At 45.8% G+C, this 13,024-nt stretch overlaps 1 protein-coding gene across 1 annotated transcript in view; it reads right to left on the bottom strand.

Moving 5' to 3' along the window:
* The window catches only part of LOC130115751 (NADPH oxidase 4), a 47,813-nt gene that overhangs the window by 26,814 nt on the left and 7,975 nt on the right, over positions 1 to 13,024 (bottom strand). Inside the window, exons 5-7 of the mRNA XM_056283566.1 lie at positions 10,774 to 10,846; positions 5,755 to 5,835; positions 152 to 311 (exon numbers count right to left, since the gene is read on the bottom strand). Of these exons, the coding sequence (XP_056139541.1) occupies positions 152 to 311; positions 5,755 to 5,835; positions 10,774 to 10,846 (314 nt within the window). The remainder of the gene's footprint in view (positions 1 to 151; positions 312 to 5,754; positions 5,836 to 10,773; positions 10,847 to 13,024) is intronic.

The following is a 13,024-nucleotide window of genomic DNA, read 5'->3' as shown; positions in this document are numbered from 1 at the left end:
CACACAAACACACCCAAGGCCAAAAACACAAACACATGTCTGCACACACCCACACAAAATCACAACATGCACTCATAAGCATACTTCGGCTACATCTGTACTAATGATGTCATACATCTCCAAGCAGCCCCCAAAATGCACGCACACAGACCTGAGGATAGTGGGGTTGGAAGTGAGCTTCTTCTCTGCATCTCCTCTCCTCATGTTCGTCCTGCTTCAGTTCCTCCCTTTGTTGTTCTGCTCTACTCTGATTGGCCTGGAGGCAGCCAGGGGGGTGGGCATCAACGTTGGTCTGATACTTCAGAACTCCACTGGTGGTGGAAGGCAGGCAAGAAAAGAATAAAAATCAATTAAGGTGCCGTTACCACAAACTCCAGGTTATAGAGAAAAGACAGTAAAAATATAAAATCACTTTGTGGTCAGTTATGGCAGCGTTCTCTCGCAGAACATGAACAGAACGGAGGAATTCTGGAACAATGCAACTGGTGAATGACTGGACTATCTGCCTGCATATGAAATGTATGATAAGGCGCAGGTACTGTTGCCTCTAGAATTAAATCTTGACTTTGCATTGTAGTGACCGGAGGAGGCGGTCACTCTGACTGTCAGTGGTTCTGCGCTGGGAGAGCGCAGGGGCTCATGGGACTGGCAATGTTTGGGTTGTGATTTATGTTGGGATCTATATTGTATTTTTAAGTGTCCAAAGGTTCTTTTCATGTTGAGGTGTATTGTTTGTTTGGGGGTCTGACTCGGACAAAGTAGACGTCAATTTACTGAATGACTGACTGTAGGACCATGACTTAGACGGAAGTTTGCCAGTTGTGACCTTTGGGGGGAGGGGGATCAATGTGATGTAGTCTTTTCAGTTTTAAATAAACGAGCATTCCCAGGGCCGTGCGGTGTATGGGGCATGGGATTGCCATAAAACGGAAATCTCTGCCTCTCGACTCCTTCCATGTTAGCTCGCCACAGTATTCTTCTTTTTTTTTTTCTTCACAAAATCAGGTTTTTGTCCATTAGCTCAAGATAGAAATTATGACTGATTGATGACAACAATTCATCTCATCTTATCTCTCATCTCATCATCAGCCGCTTCTCCGGGGTCGGGTCGCGGTGGCAGCAAGCTAAGTAGGGCACTCCAGACGTCCCTCTCCCCAGCAACACCCTCCAGCTCCTCCTGGGGGATCCCAAGGTGTTCCCAGGCCAGATTGGACACGTAGTCCCTCCAGTGAGTTCTGGGTCTACCCCGGGGTCTCCTCCCAGTTGGGCTGTGCCTGGTAAACCTCCAAAGAAAGGTGCCCAAGAGGCATCCTAATCAGATGCCTGAACCACCTCAACTGGCTCCTTTCGATGCGAAGGAGCAGCGGCTCTACTCCGAGCTCCCTCCGGATGTCCAAGCTCCTCACCCTATCTCTAAGGCTGAGCTGAGACACCGTACGGAGGAAAGTCATTTAAGTCGCTTGTATCCATGATCTCACCCTTTTGGTCACTACTCAAAGCTCATGACCATAGGCGAGGGTTGGAACGAAGATTGACTGGTAAGCTGAGAGCTTTGCCTTCTGGTTCAGCTCCTTCTTCACCACAACGGTCCGGTATAATGTCCGCGTACTTCATTTCGAGTACAGCATTAGACACACAGGTTAATTCCAGAGTAAAAGAGAAGATCCATTAAAAAAAGAGAGATATAAGCAGTGTTTCCCATTAATTACCTAGTCTAATTTGTCCTGCCACAGTTTCATAATGAACCAAAAACTGTGACACTTCTCATAATAACATAAAATATCTCCAACGTGTTTTGTGGCGTTGCTTCAGCAAAGCTTCTCTCACTCCCAGTCAGTCAGCCCCTTCACCCCCTGCTGTACACACACACACACACACACACACACACACACACACACACACACACACACACACACACACACACACACACACACACACACACACACACACACACACCAGAACATGTCTGGCAGCATCTGAGGCCTTTTGAGGAAAACAATATTGTCTGAGGCAAGTAATGCTAACTAACGTTACAGTATCCATCGCAGTTATCCACTAGTCCAAACACAATTGTATCATTATCACTATGAGACAGCAAACGGATAATATTAGTGCAAAAGTTATCATTGATCATTAACATTAATCTAATGCTAGCTAAATTAGGTAGTGTTAACATTAGCTAACAACGTTAGCTGTCATTCTCCTCACTTATGTTGACCGACATCTGGCTGCTTGTCATAAAAAAACAATGTATAGCATATGTAACGTTATATCTATCTAGCTAAGGTTAGCTAGCTAGATCTATCGGTACTGTTATTACCAGGGGCTACAACGACATAACTATTCTCCGCATCTGAGGAGCAAGGTGGCTCATCTGCATTAAAGGCCCACATGCATGAAATACTGGCTTTTCAAGTCGATAAACGATGTCCTGAGATCAACCATCAAGTTCTACACTGTGGTTTGGCCCCAAAAAATGTTTTCAGTCAAAGCAGAACTATTTTTGGCTAAAAGCTTAAATTTTTATACTACAAAGTTGTACAGGGAAATGACGATGTGCCCTCCTCATTGAGTAAATTTGACATTTTCTAAAAAAATAAACCGGTTCAACACAGGTAACCAACCATTTGTGCTTCATTTCTTTGATGGCTAAAATATATGCGCAAGTTGATTTTGTTTTTTCACGATTTGTGAATTGCGTTAAACTCTTGTCTAGCTTACCATGCTTTGTGGTTGTGACTTTTTGTTGTCGTGTCATCACCATTAATATCTATAAAACCGATGTGTTAATGATTAAATTGTTCACTAAAGCACAAAATTGTTTACAAGATCTAGCATCTTAATTGTGCTGTCAAAGAGTACCAAATTGATGCATTTAACTTTAAAATGTGCAGCGTTTTCTTCCAGGGGAGCTTGCCGCTTTCCAAGAGCCTGTGGTGCTCCACCAACAACAGTCTTACAAAACCCTGTGGGGAACACTGATAAGCGTATCTTGGTGATATTTTATGCATACGGACAGTACAGAATGTTTTAGGTAAGCGTTAACCTATTGCCAAGTCACAGACCGGGATTCAGATTGTTTTAAAACGGCAGAATCTAATCTATGACGTGTTAGCTCAAACACATCATGTACACACACTTCAGTAAGATGAATGTCTGGAAATGTATGAAGGGTTCCAAAATTGACTGATATGCTGGATAAGTAATTATGAAGACATCTGCTTTTTTTTTTAGCCCCACAACTGTGTTAACAAAATAGAAATAGCAGAAATAGTAGACCAGAAAGCTCTGCAGAGGGTCGTCAAAGTGGGCCAGCATATCACCGGTACCCAGCTCCCCGCCATAAAAGACATTTACCACACCCGCTGCCTTCAAAGGGGTCTCAGCATCAGCAGAGATCCCACCCACCCCAACCATGGACTGTTCTCCCCCTGCGCTCTGGGAGGCACTACAGGAGCCTCAGAGCCCACACTACCAGGCTCAAAAACAGCTTCTTTCCCCAAGCTGTTGCCCACCTGAACCTGGCTACCCACTGAATGTCTGTGAATATTTTAAAAATATTTTGTACTCATGCTTTTTTTTAACTTATTTTTAGCTTTTGGTTTTCATGTGTGTATATCTTATACTGTGTTTGCTGTGTTTGTCTGTGTCTGTCTTACACTGTTTTTTAACATGTGCCTGCACATTGTCTTTAATGATAATAAACTGAATTGAATTGAATTGAAAATGCAGACTTAAGCTCTATTCGCACGGGACTAGTATTAACTGGGGACCTCTACTAGTCTTCTACTTTCGGTGGCTCCTGTTTGGGGTCACCACAGTGGATCATCCATTTCCATCTCATCCTGTTGTCTGCATCTTCCTCTGTCACGCCAACCACTTGCATGTCCTCCCTCATCACATCAATAAACCTCCTCTTTGGCCTTCCTCTTTTCCTCTTTGCCTGGCAGCTCCATCTTCAGTATGCTTCTTCCAATATATCCAGCATCTCTCCTCCGCACATGTCCAAACCATCTCAATCTTGCCTCTCTCTGTCTCCAAACTGTCCAACCTGAGCTGTCACTCTAATATACTCATTTCTAATCCTGTCCTTCTTTGTCACTCCCAATGAAAATCTTAGCATCTTCAACTCTGCCACCTCCAGCTCTGCCTCCTGTCTTTCCGTCAGTGCCACTGTCTCAAACCATATAACATAGCTGGTCTCACAACCATCTTGTAAACTTTCCCTTTAACTCTTGCTGGTACCCTTCTGTCGCAAATTACTCCCGACACTCTTCTCCACCCACTCCACCCAGCCTGCACTCTTTTTCACCTCTCTTTTGCACTACCCTTACTTTGAACAGTTGACCCCGAGTATTTAAACTCATCCACCTTCATCACCTCTATTCCTCTCATCCTCACCATTCTGCTGTCCTCCCTCTCATTCATGCATATGTATTCCGTCTTGCTCCTACTGACTTCCATTCCTCTTCTCTCCAGTGCATACCTCCACCTCTCCAGGCTCTCAACATGATCCCTACCCTCACCACAGATCTCAATGTCATCTGCGAACACCATAGTCCGTGGAGACTCCTTCCTGATCTCGTCCATCAGCATTGCAAACAAGAAAGGGCTCAGAGCCGATCCTTGGTATAATCCCACCCCCACCTTGAACCCAACTGTCATTGCTATTGCACACCCACCACTGTCACCTTGCCCTTATACGCATCCTGCACCACTCCTACATACTTCTCTACCACTCCCGACTTCCTCATACAATACCACACCTCCTCTCTCAGCACCCTGTCATATGCTTTCTCTAAATCCACAAAGACACAATGTAACTCCTTCTGGCCTTCTCTATACTTCTCCATCAACATTCTCAAAGCAAACATTGCATCTGTGGTGCTCTTTCGTGGCATGAAACCATACTACTGCTCGCTGATCATCACCTCTCCTCTTAACCTAGCTTCTATTACTCTTTCCCATATCTTCATGCTGTGGTTGATCAACTTTATACCTCTGTAGTTGCTACAGTTCTGCACATCACCCTTGTTCTTGAAAATCGGTACCAGTATGCTTCTTCTCCACTCCTCAGGCATCCTCTCACTTTCCAAGATTGTGTTAAACAATCTAGTTAAAATCCCACTGCCATCTCTCCTAAACACCTCCATGCCTCCACAGGTATGTCATCTGGACCAACCGCCTTTCCACTCTTCATCCTCTTCATAGCTGACCTCACTTCCTCCTTATTCATCCACCGCACTTCCTGATTCACTGTCCCCACATCATCCAACCTTCTCTCTCGCTGAAGCCAGAGGAAGATTTCAGAAGCGGACGTTAGGTCGAGCCTTGACATTTTCCATCATATCCGGGGGATAATGTCAATAAATTCGAGTACAATACAGACTTTGCTTATCCCATGTAAATGCCCCACACTAAACACAGACGTGTGTGAGTGTGTGGGTGGGTGGGTGGGGGGGGTTAATTTCTAAATCACATGAGGTCCCCAGGTAATACTAGTTCTGTGCAAATAGGATTTAAGATGCATCTCAATACATCTCACATGACTTCAAAACTAATAAAGACTGTTACATTTTGATAAAGGCAGCGCATAAATACAAACTTGTGCATTCTCTCTCTCTCTCTCTCTCTCTCTCTCTCTCTCTCTCTCTCTCTCTCTCTCTCTCTCTCTCTCTCTCTCTCTCTCTCTCTCTCTCTCTCACACACACACACACAAACACAACGTCATCAGCGACCAGAGGTCAGACCTACCCGACCATGTGCACCATAAGGATGATGTAGAAGACAATGAAGAGGTTGTGCGTGTACCAGAAGATCTCATAGTTTGACACCCTGAAACACAACACACACACACACACACACACACACACACACACACATTGAAGCCGGGACATCCCGTAAGCGTATAGATAATATCCTGAACAGCACACATTATGACATTAAAAGGAGAAGAAATGAGAACAGAGGTAGATTATCTGAAAATGACAAATAAGAGACTGAGCGGGCGGTAACACTGATGCCAGATGACAGGACTGGAGAACAAAAGAGCGAGAAAAGGAAGAAGAAAAAAAAAAAACCCCAGAGGGACGACATAGAGGTGGGTCAACGTTTGTCCAGCACCACACCCCCAGGCTTTCAGGGCAGACTAAGTAGGCCGTGCAAGGTCAATATTTAAGGGGTCATTACACACAGCGCCGACCCCACCTCAACACTTCAAACAATGCACTACTCTCTAAAACCCCATCACACCCTGTGACGCCCCCCCTCCCCCGAGCCCGTCTCCCTCTGTTTCTGGTTTATTTTTAAGTACACCCTGCAACTCGTACCGTGCATATGGACAACACAAAGACTGGCTGACATCATCATCATCATCATCATCATCATCATGTATCTCTGTATATGAAGTACAGTTTGTGAGTTCATCAGTAACTCAAATGTCTAAGTAAGAAATATGAACAGGTTAGGGTGAGCAGAGGCACTTTGAGAGTATAGTGGCTATATAAAGCCCACACACCCCTGTTAAAATGGCAGGTTTTTGTGATGCACAAAAAAAAATGAAACCAAGATAATTCGTTTCAGAACTTTTTACACCTTTAATGTGAAATGGCAACCTATACAAATAAAGTAGAAAACAATCAGAAATGTTTTAGAAAGGAAAAAAAAAAGAAAAACACAAAACTTACAATAAGCTGGTTGCAAAAGTGCGCCCACCCTTTCATATCTGGGGATGCGGTTGTGTTCACAATTAACCAATTAAGTTCAAACTCGTGTTACAAAGTGGTTACTATACACCTGCCACCAATTAAAGCGACTCTAATTAAGCCCAGATAAAGTTCAGCTGTTCCTGTAAGACTTCCCTGATATCTCCGAGAGATCTTACAAAGCACAAATACTTGGTCGGGGTCCCTACAGACACAATTGGCAGTGTCTGCGGGTGGGAAGCCGGATGTGTCTTGCGCCTCCTCTGGTCGGTCGGGGCGCCTGTTCGGGGAGGGGGACGGAGGGAAATAGCGTGATCCTCCCACGCGCTACGTCCACCCGGTGAGACTCCTCACTGCCGTATGAGAGGAAGCGGCGGGAGACTCCACATGTATCGGAGGAGGCATGTGGTAGTCTGCAGCCCTCCCCGGATCAGCACAGGGGTTGGGGCAGTGACCGGGAAGGCTCGGGAGAGTGGGGTAATTGGCTGGATACGATTGGGGATGGGGAAAAGGGGGGGGGGCACAAAAACAAAGCACAAATAGGATCTCATCATAAAAAGGTATCAATCAGGGGAGGGGTACAAATGAATTTCCAAGGCATTAGGTATAGACGAGTTTTCCCGCCCTTAGGCGCCGGGGTGGCTGCATTGTTCTTCCGGTCTGAACGTCCGTAGCCAGATGTAAACATGCAAGCCCAGATCTGTGATAGCTTCAACAACATTAAACATTAAAAATGGACATTAGAAAATCGAAAAAAGGTTCAGGGACACATTGTGCGGTGCGTGGCTGTACTAATACACGGAAACGCCTGAATGACCAAAAAACATCTTTGTTTGTTCCCATCACTTCATTGTCAAAAAGCCAACCAAAGAAAACCCTTTCCCTGAACTGTGGTAAGTAGCTACTCGTTACACCGGAAACGAAAAGCATAGGGTGGCCCGAATGCAGAAATGGACCGGAAGTGCCAGGTAAACTTGTCTATAATATACCATGGAACACTGAAAACAATCATCAAAAAGTGGAGAAAATATGGCAAAACAGTGATGTTACGAAGTACAGGACGTCCCTCCAAAATTCATGAGAAGACGAGGAGAAAACTGGTCAGGGAGGCTGCCAAGAAGCCTGCGGCAACTTTAAAGTAGCTACAGGAATCTCTGCCAAGTGCTGGTTACTCCCTGCATGTGACACCAATCTCCCATATTCTCCATTTGGCTGAGCTAGGGTGACAAGACAGAAACCTTTTCACACGAAACAAAAAAGCATCCAAGCCCGGCTAAATGCTGCAAAAACATACATCACGTCTCCCAAATTAACGTGGAAAAATGGGTTCTGGTCTGATGAGACCAAGACTGAACTTTTGGGTCATAATCCCAAAAGGTATGTTTGGCACTAAAACAACTCAGCGTATCACCGGAAGAACACCATACCCATGGTGCAGCATGGTGGTGGCAGCATCAGGCTTTGGGGCTGCTTTTCTTCAGCCGGATCTGGGGCTTTAGTCAAGGTGGAGTGAGTCATGAGTAGCTCCAGACACCAGTCGGTTTTGGTGCAAAACCTTCAGGTGTCTGCTAGAAAGCTGAAGAGGAATTCCACCTTTGAGCAAGACGATGAACCAAGCATACATCCAAATCAACAAAGGAATGACTTCACCAAAAGGTCAATGTTTTGGAATGGTGCCACCAGAGCCCACACCTGAATCCAATGGACAATCTGTAGGGTGACCTGGGAGGACCGTGCACAGGAGAAACCCTCGCAATCTGACAGATCTACAACGTTTTTTACAAGGAAGAGTTGGAAAATATTCCCAAGTCAAGATGCGCCAACCTGATAGACTCTTACCCAAAAAGACTTAGTGCTGTAATAAAATCGAAAGGTGCTTCAATCAAGTATTGATTTAGGGTTGTGCACACTTATGCAACCAGGTTATTGTAAATTTTGAATTTTTCTTTTTTTTTCCCTCAAAAAAGTTTGTTTGTTTTTCATCTGAGCTTTATAGTTTGCAATGTCACATTAAAGGTGGAAAAAAGTTCTGACATGATTTATCTTGGTTTCATTTTTTTTTTTCGATTACAAAAATCTGTCATGGGGCGTCCGGGTAGCGTAGCGGTCTATTCCATTGCCTACCGACACGGGGATCGCCAGCTCGAATCCCCGTATTACCTCCGGCTTGGTCGGGTGTCCCTACAGACACAATTGGCCATGGCTGCTGGTGGGAAGCCGGATGTGGGTACGTGTCCTGGTCGCTGCACTAGCGCCTCCTCTGGTCTGTCAGGGCGCCTTCCCGGGGGGGGGAGAGGGAACTAAGGGGAATAGCGTGATCATGCCATGCGCTACGCCCCCCTGGAGAAACTCCTCACTGTCAGGTGAAAAGAAGCGGCTGGCGACTCCACATGTATCGGAGAAGGCATGTGGTAGTCTGCAGCCCTCCCCGGATTGGCAGAGGAGGGTGGAGCAGAGATCGGGACAGCTCGGAAGAGTGGGGTAATTGGCCGGATACAAGAAAAATGGGGGGGGGGCTGCCATTTTAACATGGGTGTGTAGTCTTCTTACATCCTGTGTAGGACAAAGGTAAAATGGCCGTGCAGCAGCAAACACAGGGTTAAGGTGGTTCATTTAACCTAACGAGCTTAATCATATTCCAACATCATGTTCTTCAGGGTAAGAGTTTTGGCAAAAGTTCATGTCTTCTTTTGTGCGTGTTGGAGACAAGGCCAGTCTTTGTCATCCCGCACTAGGTCCTGACATGTTTGTTGGCTGAACGCTGCTCAAACCTGGATAATAAACACTGACATCCAGCCATCAAGGGGCTATCCAACCCATCTGAAAGAAACATTTGGTGATGGCTATACCTAGCCAGACCTTTCTCCCCCCCCCTCCCCCAATTGTTTCTGGCCAATTACCCCACTCTTCCAAGACCCTGCTCCAGCCCCCTCTGCCGATCCGAGGAGGGCTGCAGACTACCACATGCCTCCTCTGATACATGTGACGTCGCCAACCGCTTCTTTTCACCTGACAGTGAGGAGTTTCGCCAGGGAGGCGTAGTGAGTGGGAGGATCACGCTATTCCCCCCAGTCCCCCCCCCCCAAGCAGGCGCCTCGACCAACCAGAGGAGTGCAGTGACCAGGACACACACACACATCCGGCGTCCCACCCACAGTGGCCAGTTGTGCCTTTAGCCACACTCGACCAAGCCGGAGGTAACATGGGGATTCGAACCAACGGTCCCCGTGTTGGTAGGCAACGGAAGAGACTGCTATGCTACCCGGACGCCTCTGCTGGTACCCTTCTGTCGCGAATCACTCGTGACACTCTGCTCCACCCACTCCACCCTGCCTGCACTCTGTTCTTCACTGTATCTATATTATAAAATCATGATCAGGTATTTCTGTGATATCTACAAACCCAAATCTTTAACCACTCCCACCAACAGCCCAAGCCTAAGGCCTTGAGTGGGGGGGGGGGGAGAATCTGTTCCACTGGTCAATTAAAGAGAAAGCAAGGAGAGCACACGTGTTTATACACACACACAGACACACACACATACACACACACACAGCGCTGGTGACCTACTATGACCTGAGTAATGACTGAGCTGAGTGAGTGGAGTGAAGCACTCAGAGAGGATTTGCTCTGCAACAAACCACTATTAGCATTTCTCCTTATCGTCTCCATCTCTCCTCACATTCCCAGAGATACACACACACACACACACACACACACACACACACACACACACACACACACACACACACACACACACACACATGAACATAGCCATGCAAAAACAGCTATTCCTGAAGGAGAACGATCACAGGAATCGGGACAGACAGTTACAGTTTCTCTTTTGACACACCAACAGTGTTGCACAAAGAACACACAAAAGATGATACTTTCACACACAAATAATAATGATAATAATCAGATATGATTACAGGCCTTTATAGTCCACCGTGCTAAACCATGTTAAACCACAAGAGGCACAGGGAAGGATGCCTTCCCCTGGTTTCAATACTGAAACCTCATTAGTTGGACTTCAGACTATAGAGGGGTGGCAGTGCAGCTGACCTACCGTATGCAGTAGGAGGAGGCTGTAAACATCAGGAAGAGGATGAGAACCAGTAGGATACCAGTGACCCCTGGAACTACAACAAGAGCAAAATAATCAGTCCATCAATCAGGGCGTCACACATTAAGCTATGAGGGGGCGTACAAGCCATAATATAGTCTGACCCGCTCTTAAACATACATTCTCCTTTCACATACATAAGTGATAACATTGTAATGATCACAGATATCTAGACTCGCTAGCCCTTGGCTAATGGGTTGGACCCCTTAGTCGACTGGTTAACATAGTCACACGGGTTCGTGTCCAGGCTGTGCCGGTTCCTGGCTGCCCCCCAAATTCGCTACATTGGTGTCAGATGTGGGATGGTGAGACCGTGAGGCCATCGGACGCGTGTGCACCCAGAGGCGTGAGGCAGCTGGTATGCTGAAGCGCGGGGACACACTTCCCAAAGGAGGGGGGTAGCGTAATTACCACGGATGACTAGACTCGCTAGCCGGTTGGCTAACGGGTCAGACACTTTAGTCGACTGGTTGGCGTGGTCGCCTCGGGCTCATGTCCCGGCTGCGGCCATTCCCGGACCCCCCCCCCCCCAAATTTGCTACAATATAATGAATGTGTGAGTTAAAATGTATCAATATGAGAATGAAACTATATACACTACCGTTCAAAAGTTTGGGATCACCCAAACAATTTTGTGTTTTCCATGAAAAGTCACACTTATTCACCACCATATGTTGTGAAATGAATAGAAAATAGAGTCAAGACATTGACAAGGTTAGAAATAATGATTTGTATTTGAAATAAGATTTTTTTTACATCAAACTTTGCTTTCGTCAAAGAATCCTCCATTTGCAGCAATTACAGCATTGCAGACCTTTGGCATTCTAGCTGTTAATTTGTTGAGGTAATCTGGAGAAATTGCACCCCACGCTTCCAGAAGCAGCTCCCACAAGTTGGATTGGTTGGATGGGCACTTCTTGCGTACCATACGGTCAAGCTGCTCCCACAACAGCTCAATGGGGTTCAGATCTGGTGACTGCGCTGGCCACTCCATTACCGATAGAATACCAGCTGCCTGCTTCTGCTCTAAATAGTTCTTGCACAATTTGGAGGTGTGTTTAGGGTCATTGTCCTGTTGTAGGATGAAATTGGCTCCAATCAAGCGCTGTCCACTGGGTATGGCATGGCGTTGCAAAATGGAGTGATAGCCTTCCTTATTCAGAATCCCTTTTACCCTGTACAAATCTCCCACCTTACCAGCACCAAAGCAACCCCAGACCATCACATTACCTCCACCATGCTTAACAGATGGCGTCAGGCATTCTTCCAGCATCTTTTCATTTGTTCTGCGTCTCACAAACGTTCTTCTTTGTGATCCAAACACCTCAAACTTGGATTCATCCGTCCACAACACTTTTTTCCAGTCTTCCTCTGTCCAATGTCTGTGTTCTTTTGCCCATCTTAATCTTTTTCTTTTATTGGTCAGTCTCAGATATGGCTTTTTCTTTGCCACTCTGCCCTGAAGCCCAGAATCCCGCAGCCGCCTCTTCACTGTAGATGTTGACACTGGTGTTTTGCGGGTACTATTTAATGAAGATGCCAGTTGGGGACCTGTGAGGCGTCTGTTTCTCAAACTAGAGACTCTAATGTACTTATCTTCTTGCTCAGTTGTGCAACGCGGCCTCCCACTTCTTTTTCTACTCTGGTTAGAGCCTGTTTGTGCTGTCCTCCGAAGGGAGTAGTACACACCGGTGTAGGAAATCTTCAATTTCTTGGCAATTTCTCGCATGGAATAGCCTTCATTTCTAAGAACAAGAATAGACTGTCGAGTTTCAGATGAAAGTTCTCTTTTTCTGGCCATTTTGAGCGTTTAATTGACCCCACAAATGTGATGCTCCAGAAACTCAATCTGCTCAAAGGAAGGTCAGTTTTGTAGCTTCTGTAACGAGCTAAACTGTTTTCAGATGTATGAACATGATTGCACAAGGGTTTTCTAATCATCAATTAGCCTTCTGAGCCAATGAGCAAACACATTGTACCATTAGAACACTGGAGTGATAGTTGCTTGAAATGGGCCTCTATACACCTATGTAGATATTGCACCAAAAACCAGACATTTGCAGCTAGAATAGTCATTTACCACATTAGCAATGTATAGAGTGTATTTCTTTAAAGTTAAGACTAGTTTAAAGTTATCTTCATTGAAAAGTACAGTGCTTTTCCTTCATAAATATGGACATTTCAATGTGATCCC

The sequence above is a fragment of the Lampris incognitus genome, chromosome 7 (genome assembly GCF_029633865.1).
Source record: "Lampris incognitus isolate fLamInc1 chromosome 7, fLamInc1.hap2, whole genome shotgun sequence".
In the NCBI taxonomy this organism is placed as follows: domain Eukaryota; kingdom Metazoa; phylum Chordata; class Actinopteri; order Lampriformes; family Lampridae; genus Lampris; species Lampris incognitus.
This window is presented reverse-complemented; position numbering and strand designations above follow the sequence as displayed.